This window comes from Diceros bicornis, chromosome 36, assembly GCF_020826845.1.
Source record: "Diceros bicornis minor isolate mBicDic1 chromosome 36, mDicBic1.mat.cur, whole genome shotgun sequence".
NCBI classification, from domain to species: Eukaryota; Metazoa; Chordata; class Mammalia; order Perissodactyla; family Rhinocerotidae; genus Diceros; species Diceros bicornis.
Genome location: NC_080775.1, coordinates 5162380 through 5179527, shown reverse-complemented (window position 1 = coordinate 5179527; position 17148 = coordinate 5162380). Strand labels below are relative to the sequence as shown.

General features: G+C 36.5%; 1 protein-coding gene across 2 annotated transcripts; it reads left to right on the top strand.

Annotated features, from left to right (window-relative positions):
- Positions 1-1978: 1978 nt before the first annotated feature.
- Positions 1979-15641, top strand: LOC131398920 (aldo-keto reductase family 1 member C23-like). 2 transcript variants are annotated; one of them, XM_058532837.1, is made up of 10 exons: positions 1985-2068; positions 4056-4223; positions 5057-5173; positions 6453-6530; positions 6985-7107; positions 9988-10086; positions 10905-10912; positions 11005-11170; positions 13816-13898; positions 15599-15641. In XM_058532837.1, exons 1-10 carry the CDS (start codon positions 1985-1987, stop codon positions 15639-15641), a joined length of 969 nt encoding a protein of 322 aa, XP_058388820.1. The 2 variants fall into 2 exon arrangements, with proteins under 2 accessions (XP_058388821.1, XP_058388820.1); XM_058532838.1 differs by lacking the exon at positions 10905-10912 and having other exon boundaries at positions 1979-2068; positions 9988-10097.
- The last annotated feature ends 1507 nt before the right edge of the window (positions 15642-17148 follow it).

Genomic DNA, 17148 nt, shown 5'->3' with positions numbered 1-17148 from the left:
TAAATCCTTTCGGGTCTGTTTACATTTTTTCATTTTGTCCCTTCTATTCCTTAGCATCAATAATTTCTATATTTTTTGATATTATCATTTAATTCATATATTATTTACCTAATTTCTTTAGTACATTCTCAAAATTTTGCTTTGGCAATTTCAGCATGTATAAGACATTATTTTTAAACTCTTTGTCTTTTAATTCCAATGCCTAATGCTTGCTCAGAAACAGATTCTGCCAATTATTTTTTTTTCTTTTTAGTCGATAATTGTTGGGGTTTTTTGTATGTTTTTTGTAAGTTTAATTGAGCATTAAAAAAAAACAGCCACCTCTCCCACTGTTTGCAGATTTGTTCTGTGCCCTGACAATGCTTCAATTATCAGCTTGACATGTTCCTAGACGTACAATCAGCCCAACATGAAAACTAGAGGTCACTTCAGTACTTTTATGAGCGTGCATCTTGCCTGGCTTGGACGCAGCTTTTTAAATTCCCCTGAGTATATGGCTGCTTTTGGAATGTCTTAATATCACCAAAATACACACCCTACCTTCTTCTGAGAGTGTTATGTGGTCTATGCTATGTCTTCCCTCTCAATTTCTTGCCTGTAGCATCTGTGCCTCGATAGTCCCCATGGAGCTATAATGAGCCACTCTACCTGTTTTTCAGTTCAAACTTAGAGTTAAGCGAAAGCAGTCTCTCAGGTAGCACCTAAATAGGTTAGAGTATTGTAAGTAAGAACTTCTAGGCCACTCAGGTGTGAGAAAGGTACCTGGGAACGGGGCTGACGCCTTTTACAGACCAAGCCTGCACTGCGCCAGATTCTGTACGAGCAAGGGTGAGTAAAAACACGATGAAATTTCCCACCACTTTGAATCTGGCTTTTTCCTAACTGGGTGTGCACTTTGTTCTAAATCTTTGTTTGACTGTTTTCCAGAGCTCCTATAATGTTATGTCAGCTAGTTTCTGGTTGTTTCCTTATGTTTCCATGAGAGAACACAGAGCTTCCTAGTCCACCATTTTGCTGACATGACCCTATGTGTTCAATTTGAAATGACGTGATAATATGCTATTGTATCAATTCCTCATAATTTCCCTACTTCCTCCTAAGTTTATTGTATTTTAAGTTTTTCCAGTTTTCTCTTTCATGAATACTGCTGAGCAGGATAATAAATTATAAAATATATTCATCAGTTTTTTGGTAGTTACATCATGATAGTTTACTAAAGATACACCTGGGTGAAATAAATAAACACTCTCAAATTCTGTTTGCATACTGCAAAGGATATCCAAAAATTTTTAGTAATAATACTCCAATAATCACCTTGTCAAAATGTCTTTTATAAGCAACATTTTCATGAGTACACCCTTGTTAGGATGGATTTTTTTAATAAAACGAATAAAAAAGAAACAAGCATAATTTCCTGATGGGAAAGATAAAAAAGCAAATTTTCTTTCAATTTGAAGTTTTAATTCTTTATTAAATGTCAACTTGTTGAAAAACGTTCATTAATCATTCCTCTAAATTGTGTGTTTGTGTGTGTCTGTGTGTGTGTCTGGTGTAAGACACTTAATTGTTTCAAATGATGTATGATCAAGAAGGGGCTTCACCATGAGTAAAACAATAAAAAAGAGTTTAGTATCTGGAGGATTTTAGTCTAACATATAGTCAATAATTGTTCAGCAAATCTCCTGTAATAATCTACTAATGTACATGGATCCTGAATGAAACATTTACTTGTGCAAGAAATTAATAATTTCTTTATCAATATGTAATAGTTCATTAAGACTTCACTTTCTTAAAACCAAACCAACAAGTTAACTGGTTTCAATTCTCTTTTCACTCCATGAGTTACTGTTTTTACCTTGCTCCTCCTACAATCCATTTGATAACAATTGGACTCTAGACTTGGATGTTATCCTCTTGTTATTTACCTAACCTGTGAGGGCATAAAAATACAACAGAGTCTTCTTGGAGAGAAAAACAACAGACAATGGATCCCAAAGGTTGGCGTGTGGAACTAAATGACGGCCACTTCATTCCTGTACTGGGATTTGGGACCTATGCAACTAAAGAGGTAATAGTGGTGGTCTTTGGATCTTTGCTTTGAACGTTCAAAATAAAATAGTCGACAATGAGTGGAAGTTGACAGGGGTTGTCAAGTCATTGAGTTCCTCTGTGGTTCTGGGAAGCTCACTGGGTTCTTGTAACTAGGCTAGAACCATTCCTTATAGAAAGAGACAAAGTAGTCAGTGTTCACTCTGCATCGGGGTCTGACCCTGCGGTTACCTACAGATTATTGTGGTTTTTCCTCCAGTTTCCATGTATTTCCAGGGTTTGCAAAAGAGATGAAACTCAGCAGTCAAGAACACTGACTATCAGCAGCCTTGCTTTGATTACATGGGAGTGGTTTCTCTTTACTTTTCTTTTATTAAAAAATTATTTCCTCCCACCGAGAAGACATGATCCAGATAAATATTTGTGATAAAAGGTCCTGGAGATGAGGTGAATGACAAATGATGGGAGAGAGTTGCTGTTCTGTTGTAGGTTAGCCTGGTCAGTGCCAGGCAATACATACTCCATCTGTAGTTTCCCTTGTACTTTTGTCCTCCTGATTGAGAATTAATCCCAAATGGAAAACACAGTATCATTTGAGGGAATAAGCTACAGTCTTCTGGGGCAAGATTTCCATTTTTCATCGTTGCTATTACTTTTGAGTGAAGCACATAGTTAGAGTTGGACCTTGAACATTAAATGGAGCCAAGTGCACAAGTCACTAGACTGGAAACCAGATGTTTGCCTTCCAATTTTAGACTATTTAGTTGTGTGATAAGAGACTAGTACTGAAACTTTGAGTCTCACATTCTCCTCTACAAAACAGAAGGAAATATTCAAAGAGATGTTTTGGAGATGGATGAAAGGACTTCTTTACTTTGTAGTGCAAAGCGGGATAAAGGAGAGGGAAGGGTCCAAGATACCACTGAAGCTTCAGCTTACTAAAACTCTGAATGCCCCTACACCTAATGAAAGGGCATGGCCAGCAGAGGGCAGATAGACCAAGTATCTAGTTCCTAGAAACATCATTGAATAAAGAAAGCTTCTGAAATACTTCAAAAGAAATGGAATATTTTTCGGCCTTAAAACAGAAAGAATTCCTACCATTTGCAACCACATGGATGAAGCTGGAGGACATTATGCTAAGTGAAATAAGCCAGACACAGAAAGAAAAATACTGCGTGACTCCACTTATATATGGAATCTAAAAAAGTCAAACTCATAGAAGCAGAGAGTAGAGGAGTGGTAACCATGGGCTAGTGGAGGAGGCAATGGGAAAAATGGAGAGATATTTGTCAAAGGGTACAAACTGACAGTTATAAGATGAATAAGTTCTAGAGAACTAATGTAGAGCATGGTGACTTTAGTTAATAACAATGTATTATATTCTTGAGATTTGCTAAGAGAGGAGATATTAAGTGTTTCTACCACACATACAAAGAAGTTGAATATGTTAATTGATGGATATTTTAACTATCTTAATTGTGGTAAACATTTCACAATGTATATATATATGAAAATGTCACATTGTACAACTTAAATATACACTTTTAAATTCATATACAAATTTTATTTAGCATGGTTTATGTGTATACACTGTAGAGGACACTTAGAGGTGATCACCTTATTTCTTGAGACCTCATTCCATGTCCCTTTTCCTTTTTTGATTTTGCTTAGTAATCTTTCACAATATAAATCATATCCGTGACTACAACTCTATGCTGAGTCCTGAGAGTTCTTTCAGCAAATTACTGAACCTGGTGGTGGTCGTGGGGACCTCTGATGCTAGTGATCAACCAGTGATAGCCCTGGATTGAAGGAGTTCCTGGGATGCCCAAGTTTTATTACTTCCCAGAAAGAGCCAGGCAAACTGCCATGGGTTCATCACCACAAATGCAGAGCTAACCTAAGATGTGAGGAAAAATTGATTCTTGGGACAGTCTAAGTTGGACCTTAGCTATGTCTCAGTCATGTTGATAACCAACTACTACCTTTGGTTGCTCCTCTAGGTTCCTAAGAGCCAAACTGTGGAGAACACCAAATTAGGTATAGACACTGGATTCCGCCATATTGATTGTGCTTATTTGTACGGTAACGAAATGGAGGTTGGACTGGCTATCCAAAGCAAAATTGAAGATGGCACTGTGAAAAGAGAAGACTTATTCTGCACTTCAAAGGTGCTGTGTATGTAGTGTGTGTGTGTACATGTGTGAATGTGATTGTGTGGAGGTGACAATTATATGATAGAATGAGTAGTTTGGTGAATTATTGATACAACTTTCTTCACAAATATTTATGTATCAAATCTACTGTCAAAACAAGATGATGGATTTCTCATCATTGTTTTGTTCAAATTTTGTGATATTAAAGTAATGTCATAACTTTCTTGAGCCTTATACCATATCTGTGATTTTGCAAAGGCTATTGAATCAGACAGAACTGTGATCAGATTATAGTTTGCTTTATTTTCTGGGTGACTTACTAAAATTTCTTAACATTCTAAATCTCACTTCCCACCTCCATCAATAAGAGACAGCAATATAAGTGGGACTTGATGTATTAAAGAAGGCATAGCTAAGGCATCTTAAATTGTGTCCAGCCCCTGTTAATATGTTCAATGCACTTTTTCCCTACAGTTTTCTAAACAAAAAATATGATCTTTATTCCCAATAGGATTGACTGTTTGATAGAATTAGGCTGTTTGTGAACTGCTTTGTAAACTCCATCAGACAGAATTCAGATGATGGGCATGGTTATGACTTTATAACACTTTTTATCTCTTGCTTCAATCCTTCCATTCTTAATAGATGCACTGATGATAAATCAAAACAAATAGAGTTTCTATAGGTAAGTCAGATCAAAAGGGAACGCAAGAAGGAAAAATGTATTTTTCCTCTGTGGTCATCAGTTTCCAAGCAGTAGAAAAACGTTTAATGATTAGTTGAAACAAGAAAAACAAAACTGACTGAAGTATTAATGCAACATAACTTCCATTCTTTAACCTTTGCAGCTTTGGGTCACTTGCCTTAGACCAGAATTTGTCCAACCAGCCTTGGAAAAGACTCTGAAAAATCTTCAACTGGACTACGTCGATCTTTATCTTATTCATTTTCCAACGGCTACGAAGGTTGGCAATTTGCGTGGTCACACCTATTTTACTTCTTGTGTCAGAAGGTCTATGGTCTTGTATGGATGGTTGATTTAAGATTTTCCTTACAAGGATGTAGAATTTTCACACTAGAGAAGAATCTCCAAAATAATAATTCCTGATTAGCTTTTTATGGACTTTTTTTGAACCCTCACTTTCCTTTCCATAACTCTAAAAGAAAGGAATTCAACAATAATAAATATTTTCCCTGAAACACTTGAGGAAATAAAAACAGGCATGTTCCACATGCAATCCTTATTATGACACCTGAGTCTCTTGGGATGTCACAAACAGAGTTTTGTGCAGCTGTGGTGAGAAATGAAACTGCCTTATACTTAAGCATAATGAGTTGATCTACTCTCACCGTTTCAAATTGAAAGCAGAGATGATGGTGCTCCCCCTGGATGGGTCTAAAACCAGGAGCCTTCATAGAGACTTGGGAGACATTGGCTGTCTTCACAATTGAATTCCATAGACTGCACTTTGCCATTATTGATTGTGTTATGAAGAATTCTTGATTTTAAGTTATAGACAGCTACTCAAGTTATCCTATGCAAAAGAATTTATTGGAATATGTAGATGGGAAATCCAAGCCATTGATAGATGTAAGGATTTTGAATAATCTTCAGAAATATCTCTTTTTCCCTATCCTTTAACTGTGTATTACTATTGGTTTGCTTTATTTTTGTGCAACCTTTTCCACTGGGACAAATATGTCCTTGGGGAAGTTCAAGGCTCATTGTCATTAACCCTTGAGAGCATCTTGGGATTTTCCAGCATCCTTTTTAGCCCTTATAGAACCTCAAATGACCCTGTTTGTTTCATGTGCCTGCCCTCGGATCATAGAATGTTCAGTGATAAGGAACTCTCATTGTCTATCCTGGGTCAAGACTGCAATATTTCTTCTGGAAATAAGGTCATGTAACTTATTGTCATTCCCAGTGCAAGGGAGGCCTTTTGCAAGAGGAAAGTATAAGGGCCAGACAAGGATAACATAAGTCACTATGAGTCCCCTTTAGGACCTTGGAAAATGGTATTTATTAAAACATATAATGCGCATAAGAGATTAGAAGAAGCCTGTCTCCTAAAGGCATTCCTTACAAATCCATGTGCAAATCACTTTACAGATACATATCTAGAATGTTACACCATCTATTTCATGGAGGTTTAGTGGCCTAGCCCTTGATGTACCCGGCAGCCTGGCTAAGTGTGGAGAAATGATTTTGTGATATCACTAAACTGGCTACTTCTATTTCAGCCAGGGAAGGAACTTCTTCCAGAAGATGAACATGAAAAAGTGGTATTTGACATAGTGGATCTCTGCACCACGTGGGAGGTGAGTGCTTGGAGGAGAGAGCACAGAGGAGGAAGACAGAAGAGAGGGAATCTGGTACATTTCTTCCACTTGTGAGAATGGGCTATACACGTTCAGATTTACCAATTCATAAACTTTAAAATAATGGGTATGCTGTAATGGTGTGAACGTAGCCGTTACTGAAATGTTTACAGAGAGGAACAGAAGAGAAGAATTTGTGACACGAGTAGGTATCTTTTTCCTTCAATGTGTAATACACTCTCACTTATTCCTAAGGAGAAACCAACAATCCTTATTCTTTCTATCACTACATTCTTTCCCTGTTTAATGTACTACATTTTCTCTTCTTCATAATCATGCCAAATGGCTTCATTGTCATTTATTTGCTTTTGTTACTTTTAGCAGATTTTTCTTGCATTAATTCTTGATCTATAGCCAATTTCACAAATCATTCTTCACCACCCCTTCCTCACAGGCCATGGAAAAGTGTAAGGAGGCAGGACTGACCAAGTCCATCGGGGTGTCCAACTTTAACCGCAGGCAGCTGGAGAAGATCCTGAACAAGCCAGGGCTCAAGTACAAGCCCGTCTGCAACCAGGTGAGCCTCCTTGGCCTCCTCTCCTTTCTGTTCTTCATCTCCTCCTTCTTGCACTACTGCCAGATGTCTACTTGGCCTCCCCTCCTGTTCATCCTACCTTTATGGAAAGGAGATTCTAGAGAGCAGATCCTCTGTGTAGATGGGTGTGAATAGAACCTTTACTTGTATCTCTGTTTTGTAATATCTTCTTGAAAAAAGTGGCACGACTTTAGTTCTAAATTGTCTGTAAGAATTTAGGGAAGGTAAGGGAGGTGATGGAGGGCTAGAATATTTAACCACACATTAGAGGAAAGATAACATTTCCCAAAGCTGTAAAGAATGTCCAGAGACTGGATAGGTGAAAGTGATTTGGAGGGACTTGTGTATAGGAAGGAAGGTCATGAAAACATGGAATGAGCAGAAAATAAGCAGAAAGATTGAAAATAAGAAGAGGTGATGTTGGGTGTTTGCGTGATGTTTGAATGCCTGAATTATGTGTCTTGATATCTATGCTTTCAAGGGTCTTTGAATAGGAAGCATAGATACAAGAAAAATGAATTGGAGACTATGAAAGCCACCCAGTCTAGATGGATGGTTTATGATGATACTAATAGTGGACAAAATCAACACTCAGGAATATTTTGCAGGAACATAGAGCAGACTTTGTCATTTACTCAGTGTTAGTCTGGTTCTCCTCATCAATTTCCACCCTTAAGTGAACTGTTTACATGTTGTTCTGTGTCTGGTTCTGTGCTCTTATTTTGTTTGTTCTGTTTTTATTTTATTATGGTAAGAACACTTTACATGAGATCAATTCTCCTAACAAATTTTGAAGAATGCAATACAATAGAATATAATATTGTTAACTATGGGGACAATATCCTACAGCAAATCTGTATAACTTATTCATATTGCATAATTGAGATTTCATGGCCACAATTAAGAACTCCCGATCTCTCTCTCCTCCCAGCTGCTGGTGACCACGATTCTGCTCTCTGATTCTATGAGTTTGTCTATTTTAGATTTCTCATATAACTAGTATCATGTAGATTTGTCCTTCTGTGAATGTCTTATTTCATTTACCATACGTCCTGAGGGTATAACTTGGAGTCAAGAAAGAAGCATCTCCGATTGGAAAATGCGGCCTACAATATTCAAGAATTTGACATCTAGTGTTACAGGACTAACAATTTTCAATTATAAATGTTAAAACATTCGTGTGATTCTAACATTAGCTTTACTCTAAATTATTATTATTAAAATTTACAGACATTGAGAGAAGTTAAAGAGTATGATAAAGAACGTCCACGTTTTCCTTTCTGTATTCAATATTTTTCACATTTTGCCTTGTTGTCAAATATGTGTATTTATATGTGGATTTATCTCCATACATATATGTAACATATTGGTGACCCTCTTCAAAGTGAGCTGTAGATATGACAATTCACCCCTACAGATATCAGAAAGCTTATCATCTGGTATCCAATCCATACTTACTTTTCTATATGGTTTGACGTATATCTATCAATGTCTTTCATACATTTCTTTTCCTTCCCTTCCCTTTCCTTCCCTTCCCTTCCCTTCCGTTCCCTTCCCTTCCCTTCCCTTCCCTTCCATCTTCTCTTTTCCTTTCCTTTCTTGTCAGGAGACAGTTGTGCTCCACATATAACTTTGACTGGTGTTTCTTAAGCTCTCTTAACCTGGAATGGTCACTCAACCATTTTTTTACCAGGACATCCAGACAGGTATTTGTCAAATAATCTGGAATTTTCTATTGTTACCTTGTGATTTTAATGAACTTGTTTCTCTAGTCCCAGTTTCTGTAAATTAGAAGTTATATCTGAACGTCTTATTACATTAGGTTTAAACATTTTTGGCAAAAAAAAATGTCCTTTTCATGCTGTTTCCCTCAAATGGCACTCCAGTAGGAAGCTCGTCATAACAGGTTGTCCCACTATGAGAGATGTAAGTTTTATCTTCTTGGTTAAGCTAGTGGTAGCCAAGTCTTTTCCTTGTAAATGTATATTTTCCCTTTTGAAATTACCTAGCCATCCGTGGGGTGAAAATTGTCATCAGGGGAAGTCATATTGCCCTCAAGTTTTCACTTAGTGGTTGTGTAGCAATCAATGATTTTACTCTGAATTAGTTATTTCACTGGGATTTGTAAATAATTATTTTCAATTTTAAGTACTCGCGCATGATTTTTTCACCTGACATTTTATTGTACAGAGGAAATTCCCTCATCAACTCAAGATAAAATACAATTTTCCCTGTAAGGCAAGGCAAATGCTTAATTCTATAACTTGATGTATCAATGTTCTGAGAAAGCAGTTACTGTAATAATTACCATCAGTGGGAACAAAAGTTTTTGTTCTCTCCCTCTATCATTACTATGGACTCCTGGATTTTTATTGACTTTATGTGTTATAATTGCTTTTAGTCCTTATTCCTTTTGATGCTCAAATCTACCTAATGTCACCAGTGGGATCCCCATCAAACTGGTTCCTTTGTCCTTTAGACGTCCTCTCATGAGTCTTTGAGGAATTTCTTGCTTTCTGGCACAATTTGATGTCCAAGGCTCAAACAGTTCTCTTCCTGTTCCAGATCTGGAATTAGCCATGTCTCCTTGTAGTGTACAATAGTATTGAGTAACCACAATCTGATCTGTAAAGTCACTTGTTCTCAGGAATGCTATTTTTTTCTTTTCTTACCCTTTTAGGGAACAGAGATATAATATTTATTTTTGAAAAAGAGTCATTAATTGATATTGCTATTTCCAGTTAAATTGAGCATTACACAGTTTTGTATTTGGCTTTTTCTTTTTTCCCTTTAACCTTTCTGTTTCATGTTAACATTGCCATTTCATACAGTCTGACAAACTTCTCTCTTGGCATTCTGCAGGTGGAATGTCATCCTTATCTCAACCAGAGCAAACTGTTGGATTTCTGCAAATCAAAAAATATTGCCCTGGTTGCCTTTGGTGCTTTGGGAACCCAACGTGCAAAACCTTGGTAAGGAAGATAACAAGGAGTCAACATAAAACACTATTTTTAATGAAATATCTTTAATCATACCATATGCAGATTTCTGGAATTAACTCTCAATAGGTTTGGAGGAGAGAGGGGAACTATGGAAGAAATTCTTCCCCTTTATCATCTCATCACCCAGCCAATGATTTTACATTATATGTGTCTGGTTGTAGATTAGTCATAACAAATTCCTGGATTAAAATCTATATATAATCCAAACATCAAAAAACATAAGCTTAAGTCATGCTTTAGACATTTATTAACTAATTAACACATTTATAGTAATAAACTCTCTAAGCCTCCTTACTTTATGTCTGAAATCAGGATAATAATATGTAACTAGTAGGTTTATCATAATAGAAAAAATTTCAATATGAAACATTTTTGTAAACTTCTATAGAAATATTTCACACTATAAGTAATGATAAAATGAAGAATTCTCATTTTGGGACTACTCAACTTTTACCGATATCTTACCAATGTTAAAATAAATACTACTCCGTTCTTTTCCTTTCTCTTTCTCCTTTCATACTCTTGTTCTTCCTTTGAGGGCTATGATCAGAGAACGAAAACAGGCACTGAGAGGCAAAGAGAAAAAATCCATGAGTGGAAGCATTGGTCTGAACTCAAAGTTGCATCAAAATGACATGGAGTGCTTGTAAACACATATTGCTAGGTGCCACACCTGAGTTTCTGAATCTGTCGATCTTTGGTGAAGCCACAGAATTGGCCTTCCTAATAAGTTCCCAGATGACAGTGGTTCTTCTGCCCCAGGGACCATATTTTGAGAAGCACTGGTCTAGAGTGGACCTACTGGGTCATTTGGGAACCCTCCTAACAAATTGAACACTCAATCTTAGTTGTTCAGTATTTCTGCATTGCCTTTCAGGGTAGACCAGAGCTCACCAGTTGTCTTGCATGATCCAGTTCTTTGTGCCATGGCAAAAAAGTACCAGCTAAGTCCAGCACTGATTGCCCTTCGTTACCAGCTGCAGCGTGGGGTTGTGGTCCTTGCCAAGTGTGACAATGAGAAGCAGATGAAAGAGAACATGCAGGTGATGAGTGAGGCTGTGGGCATAGGGCTTCTAAAGAATATTCTACACGTGTGTTCTTTGTAGGCTCTCAAGACATCATTGGGCCCAGATGAGTTACCTGTTATTTCCCACTCATGCGTGCCTTGTGTGTATTCCCACTGGTTTTCTCCTATTGTGGGAACAAGGGAGGAGGCATGGCTGGATGGAATCAGATTGGACAGAAAACAGAGATTTTAGTTCTAGCATTAAGTCTGCAATGTATTCGGTAGCCCTGTGCAAGTAAATCTCATTTTCTTCATTCTAAAATGAGGCACTTTTATTATGCGAGTTTCTTTGTATGTTAGGGCTGCTGTAACAAAATACTGCAGACTTAGCATCTTATGAACAACAGACATTTATTTCTCAGAGTTCTAGTGGCTGTAAGTCTGAGTTCATGGTGCCAGTGTCGTGATGTGAGGGCTCCCTTCTGGGTCACAGACTTCTTGTATCTTAAGATGGTAGAAGAAGCAAGGGAGCTCTTTCAGTTCTCTTTTTTGAGCCCAATAATCTCTTTCAAGAGGCCTCCATCGTCATAATCTAATCACCACTCAAAGACCCCAATTTCTAATACCATCACAGTGGGGGTATGTTTCCAACATATGATTTTGGAGACACACAAACCTCAGAATTTAGCAGTGATCTTCAATCTCCAAATCACTGTGGTTTTTGTTTGCATTTCCTTGAATAATACTGTAGTTTCATTTTCATGTATTTATTATCCAGAGTTTCCACTTTTGTGAAGTCTTTGTCCATTTTTATTAAGTTGTCTGTCATTTTATTTACACATAGAGAGATCATTATTATACAACTAGACATAGCTGCAGACAAACTATCCCCAATTTAGAGGTCTACTACAAAAGCTATTTATTTAGCTCATGATTCTGTGGTTTGACAATTAGCCTGAACTCAACTAAGCAGGTCTCTTCTTGGTTGGGCTCTCTCTTTTATTTGCTGTTAAATGCATAGCAAGCAGGCAGCTCTGCTTTAGGCGATTGATTTGGCTTCTGTCATTGGTGTGTAAACTCTCTTCCACATAATATTTCCTATTGTTGACTAGACTATAGCAAACTAGTCTGTTCTTCATCTCATCATCATGACATGATTCCAAGGCATTGAGTGGATACCTGTAAAGCCTTTTCATGTGTAGGCTCAGAATGGACTAACCTCTGCTTCTGGCAAATTTTATTGTCCAGTACAAGTTACAGGCCAGTCAAGATTCAAAGGGAAGAGAATCTTACAAAAGTGCTTTTGTCATCTCATTCAATTTGTGTCTCTAATACACCTGGAATTGCCTTTTTGCTTCGATGTCGAAATGGACCCAAATAGGCATATGTTTAAATGGAAATCTAAACGTCCATATTTTCCCACGTATTTGCATTGTCTTCTCTCTCATATATCAAATGTCCCTCAGTCCATTTCCAGCCTCTCTCTTCTATTCACCTGCTTACTTTTCTGTACTGCCTAATTATGGTGGAAAATAAATCTTGCATTTCAGAATGGTAATTTTTTTTCTTCATTACTCTTTTCTTTAATAAAGTCTTGGTTATTCTTGATGAGTTGTTCATTTATGTAAAATATAGTATCTCTCATCAACTTGCATGAAAAATAAGAGTGTAAGTCTTTGGTTCATGTTGTTTTAAAACTGTAGATTAATTTGGAGAAAACTGACTTCGTTAGAATATTGAAACCTCCATCCATTATTTTGATACGAGTTTTTCTTTATATATTTTTAATAAATTTCGTGACTTTCTACACAAAGACATTTCCATAATCTTTTTGTTAGAATTTTTTGTATTTGTCTAGTAAATTAGATATCCTTTTGATAAGTTTTTCCTACCTTTCTATTTTGAGAATTTTCAAATGTACAGGAAAATTCAAAGAGTAATGTAATAAATGTGTTACTTATATTCATCAATTTTTATATTGTTGACATTTTGCCTACTATCTGTTGATCAATCTATTTATTAATCTCTTTCTCCAAATTCTCTATCTAGCACTATCTTGGAGTATTATTATGGATTGATGGATTAATTTAGTTCAACATATTAGCCATTATTGACAATCTTGTTGATGCTGAAAGTGTCCCATATTTAGACAGTGACAACTTCTTCAAGCCAATTACTGTGTCCTTTGAACATGACATCATTAGTATTTGGACAATCATTGGTTTAAATTATCTAGAAAAAAAATTTTTTCACATTCAGACTGTTCACTGATGTGACATAGAAATCCACCTGTCTTCATCAAAATTAGTACTTATGTGTTATGTTTTTAAAATTTATCTTTAAAGTCTTCTTTCAAATTTATCTTTAGATTCCCAAGTTGTTCTAGAATCTTGTAAATACATGACCCAATCTCTTTGAATAATTACAGCTTAGTTCCATCTCTTTTTTGTCTGTAGTCTTGTGTAGTTTCAAGATATTATATCTTGGGATGGATTAATATTTAATTTTTGCCTGATATTTATTACCACTGGAGTATTTTGCTTGATGTCTTTAGAAACTTTTGGAAACTTCTAAGACATGTTGAGTATTGCCTCAGCACCATTCAGTGTGGTTTGCTTGGATTTTCCAGATTGGCAATTATGCAAGCTAAAAATCATAAAAATCTTTCTGCTTCTGTGATAGGTTTTTGAATTCCAGTTGACTTCAGAGGACATGAAAGTCCTAGATGGTCTAAACCGAAATCTTCGATATCTTCCTTTACAAATGTAAGTGACGTTGGTAAATATGCTCACTTCAATGTATTTTCTGATATTGAGTGTATGATGATTGTTAAAATATACCTAAATGCCAGAAAGACAGAGGCCAGTTTGAGTCAGACGTGAAACAGGAGCTTAGTGGAATCTCACCCCAGGTTTACCCCAGAGCTTTGTCCACAGACACAACAACAGGTGAGTGGACCCGGGTCAACTTGGATTTACACACATATATGTCCTGCACTCACCACTTCATGGAACTTTCCAAGACCCTTGATATCATTACTGAATTTACATCTTCCTTGTAGGTGTCCCATTTCTACAACAATCCAGTGGACATACACCGTGACTATCACCAATGTAGCCTAATTCAATATTTCCCAAACTGTGTTTATCATATTCTTATCCCAACTTCTCAATTGTTTATCAGATTAAAGTCTTCTCTATCCAATTTGTGGTCCATGTCAGAAATGCGCATAACCCCTACATGGGATCTCCATGAGATTTTGCCAAGTTTATGTCCTTCATAAGTTTCCAAATCTCTCCCTTCCTTTTCATTTCTTGTTTGCTAAGGACTGATATATTGCATTTTCCTCCAGAAAGACTGGCTTTATGGAGTCTATAGGAATTCTTGATTTAGATTTTCTGAAACATGGAGATCTAATGTAGAGGACAAAGTTTTCAAGAACAGAGATATAAACCAAAGGAAGAATGTGGAGACAAAAGCATCATTATTGGAGAGAATTTATAGCCACAAAAGAGATTTGCTGTTCCATCATACTATAAGTTTCTGGAATTTTGAGAAAAGACCTTCATTATAAATGAGGGAAAGGGAGGAATGCAAATTCTTTCTGCCTGGCAGGATTTTAATTTGTAATAATAATACATGTAATAATATAAGGAAAGCAATTAGCATAATGGCAAGTGGTCAATGCTCAAAAGTTGGCAGATATATTTTATTCTTTACATTTTTTCCCTTTACATTCAGTAAAATAGGTAAAAATGAAGAATAATGTAGGGACATAATGCTGAGAGAAAGAGACAGAGGTAATCACTCAGTCATTTTTCCAATAAATTAGACTTTTTAATAAGAAGCCATTATTTTCTATCACTTTATATTTTGGGTTATAACTGAATAAAGATCTCTCTACTGTACTATAAGCTCCTTGGATATGGGACCCAATTTTTATGTGACATTCTTTCCATTTCTGAATCTAACTTGATATGTTGCATTTGGTGAGCGGTTAGTAAATAATTAAATAATTTTTAAAAATAGAAGTGAAATTTCACTCAGTAGCCAGTATCACCCTAAAGTATTTATTACTGCCAACCATTGGCTGGACTTGTACTGTTCAAAACAAGGCAGAATCACTGATTTCTTCCACCGAGGATTTCAGATAAGGAAGGAAGTCTATCTTGTTGCTTACTGACATATGTAGCTAGGGAGAAGAACATATTTGAATATTTGTCTCTGCATCTTCTGTGTATTAAGTTCTGGGAAGGGAATATCATTTCAATAATTTCATTATTATTAGTATTGTCTAATTATAATAAAGTCGTGTTTGTGAAAGTAAGAAAGGTAGACTCCACAGTCAGTTAAGAAATAAAATGTTTAACTTCACCCTAATGACAGCTTCATAGTAATTACTTCTCAACAACAGTAGAAAAAGAGTCATTGAACACATGTGATGCATTGTTCTATCTCATTTTAGTTTTGCTGACCACTCTGAGTATCCATTTTCTGATGAATATTAACATGGAGGCCTTTGTCCTGACTTCTACCAGAAGCCATGTGTGTGGATAGAGAGGCGGGAAATGTCTCAATGTTGGTGATCCGACACGTCTGTATGAGTTCCATCTGTACTGCTTAACAACTCAGTCACTAAGAGTTAAGTACATAGGTCAGGAAGGAAAGACACTCAATTTTTGTCACTTGCTGGAAAAATTAAAGATTTTTCCCCCTAAAGTCTCTTACCTGCTCCACTCTGTTTTGTATATTTTCTTTCCTTCTGACAAATTAGAGCCAAAAACTGATTTGCACAGTTTGAGTCGTGGGAGCGTAGAATGGGATACAATAACAGCAGTGTCACGGACATTTCTGGAGTGGGGTGGGTAGAGTTTTCAGTCTCTAGGGAAGTATTAGTTAGCTGGCATTTATCAGTAAGTGTTCCTTTAGCCCTTTGAGGAATAGGAGGACACACTGCATGTGGTCTGGAATGTGAGGCACATATTGCAAGGATGACCAGCAATGCATAGGCTCACTTTCAGCAGCTCAGGGGATCATTGCTCCAGGAAATCTCAGAATGAGGCATCTCTGTGGCAGAGTTAGTCCAGGAGGTTAGAGAGGAGACAGCCTGGAAGGATGATTAGGACTCAGACATACAGAAGGTTTAAGAGGATGGAGTTGAGCACATATTTGTTTGGGAAACTTTGGGAAATGTCTGTTTGCTACTTCTCTCCTGCACATCAAAAAAAAAAAAAGTTTCCACAGTAATTTACCAAAGGGACAGAGCTGAGGGTCAGGACTAGACTGCCACCTGCGCCCAGGAAACAACAATGAGCTTACAGGGCTGTAGCTGGGCAGGAATTCAAAGAAACAACTGACTGATCAAATCACCCTGAGCATTAACTCCATGTTTATCGTATTTTCTCAAGTTCAAAAACATATTAATTTCGTATACTTGATCCTTTTAAAATGTTTCAAACACAAATCAAGACACACTTATAAATACAAAACACAAAATATTCCTCAACCATTAAATAGTTTCTATAAAGCCAGTATAATATGGTGAATACATTTAGTAGTTCCATTTATCCTAAATTTTCAAATGCCATGTGGAGATACATGCAAGCCAAATTGCCAAATGCTTACAACATTTGTTAACTTTTAGGAACATTTTTTATAAAAAATATACAATTATTTTCTACAATTTCTAGGTGTACAAACTCAAAGATGTAATTATATGCAACCTAATTTTGATCTCTGACCACGTTTTTAACATTTGAGACAACTATGGAACAAATAGGCACAATCAAAGATCTTTGAGACTAACAGTTGTTCAGAACCTGGGTACACTTTCTAACACCTATACCTGCTGCTATTGCTTCCTTTCATGACCCCATTCATCTGTCTTAACCACTGGGCTTTCTAAAGCCATACTCTTCATTTGGGACCAAACCAAAAAGCTATGCAAACCATAGTCATTCCTCAAATGATTCATCCTTTAAATTAGAGTATGTCTTATATGTTCTCAGATTTTAG

Bases quoted from the DNA above. Each gene is read 5' to 3' on its own strand.
- LOC131398920 (XM_058532838.1), top strand. From the start codon at position 1,985: ATGGATCCCAAAGGTTGGCGTGTGGAACTAAATGACGGCCACTTCATT. The intron at 6,531-6,984 runs GTGAGTGCTTGG...CCTTCCTCACAG, and splicing joins ATCTCTGCACCACGTGGGAG to GCCATGGAAAAGTGTAAGGA. The intron at 10,098-11,004 runs GTAAGGAAGATA...ATTGCCTTTCAG, and splicing joins ACCCAACGTGCAAAACCTTG to GGTAGACCAGAGCTCACCAG.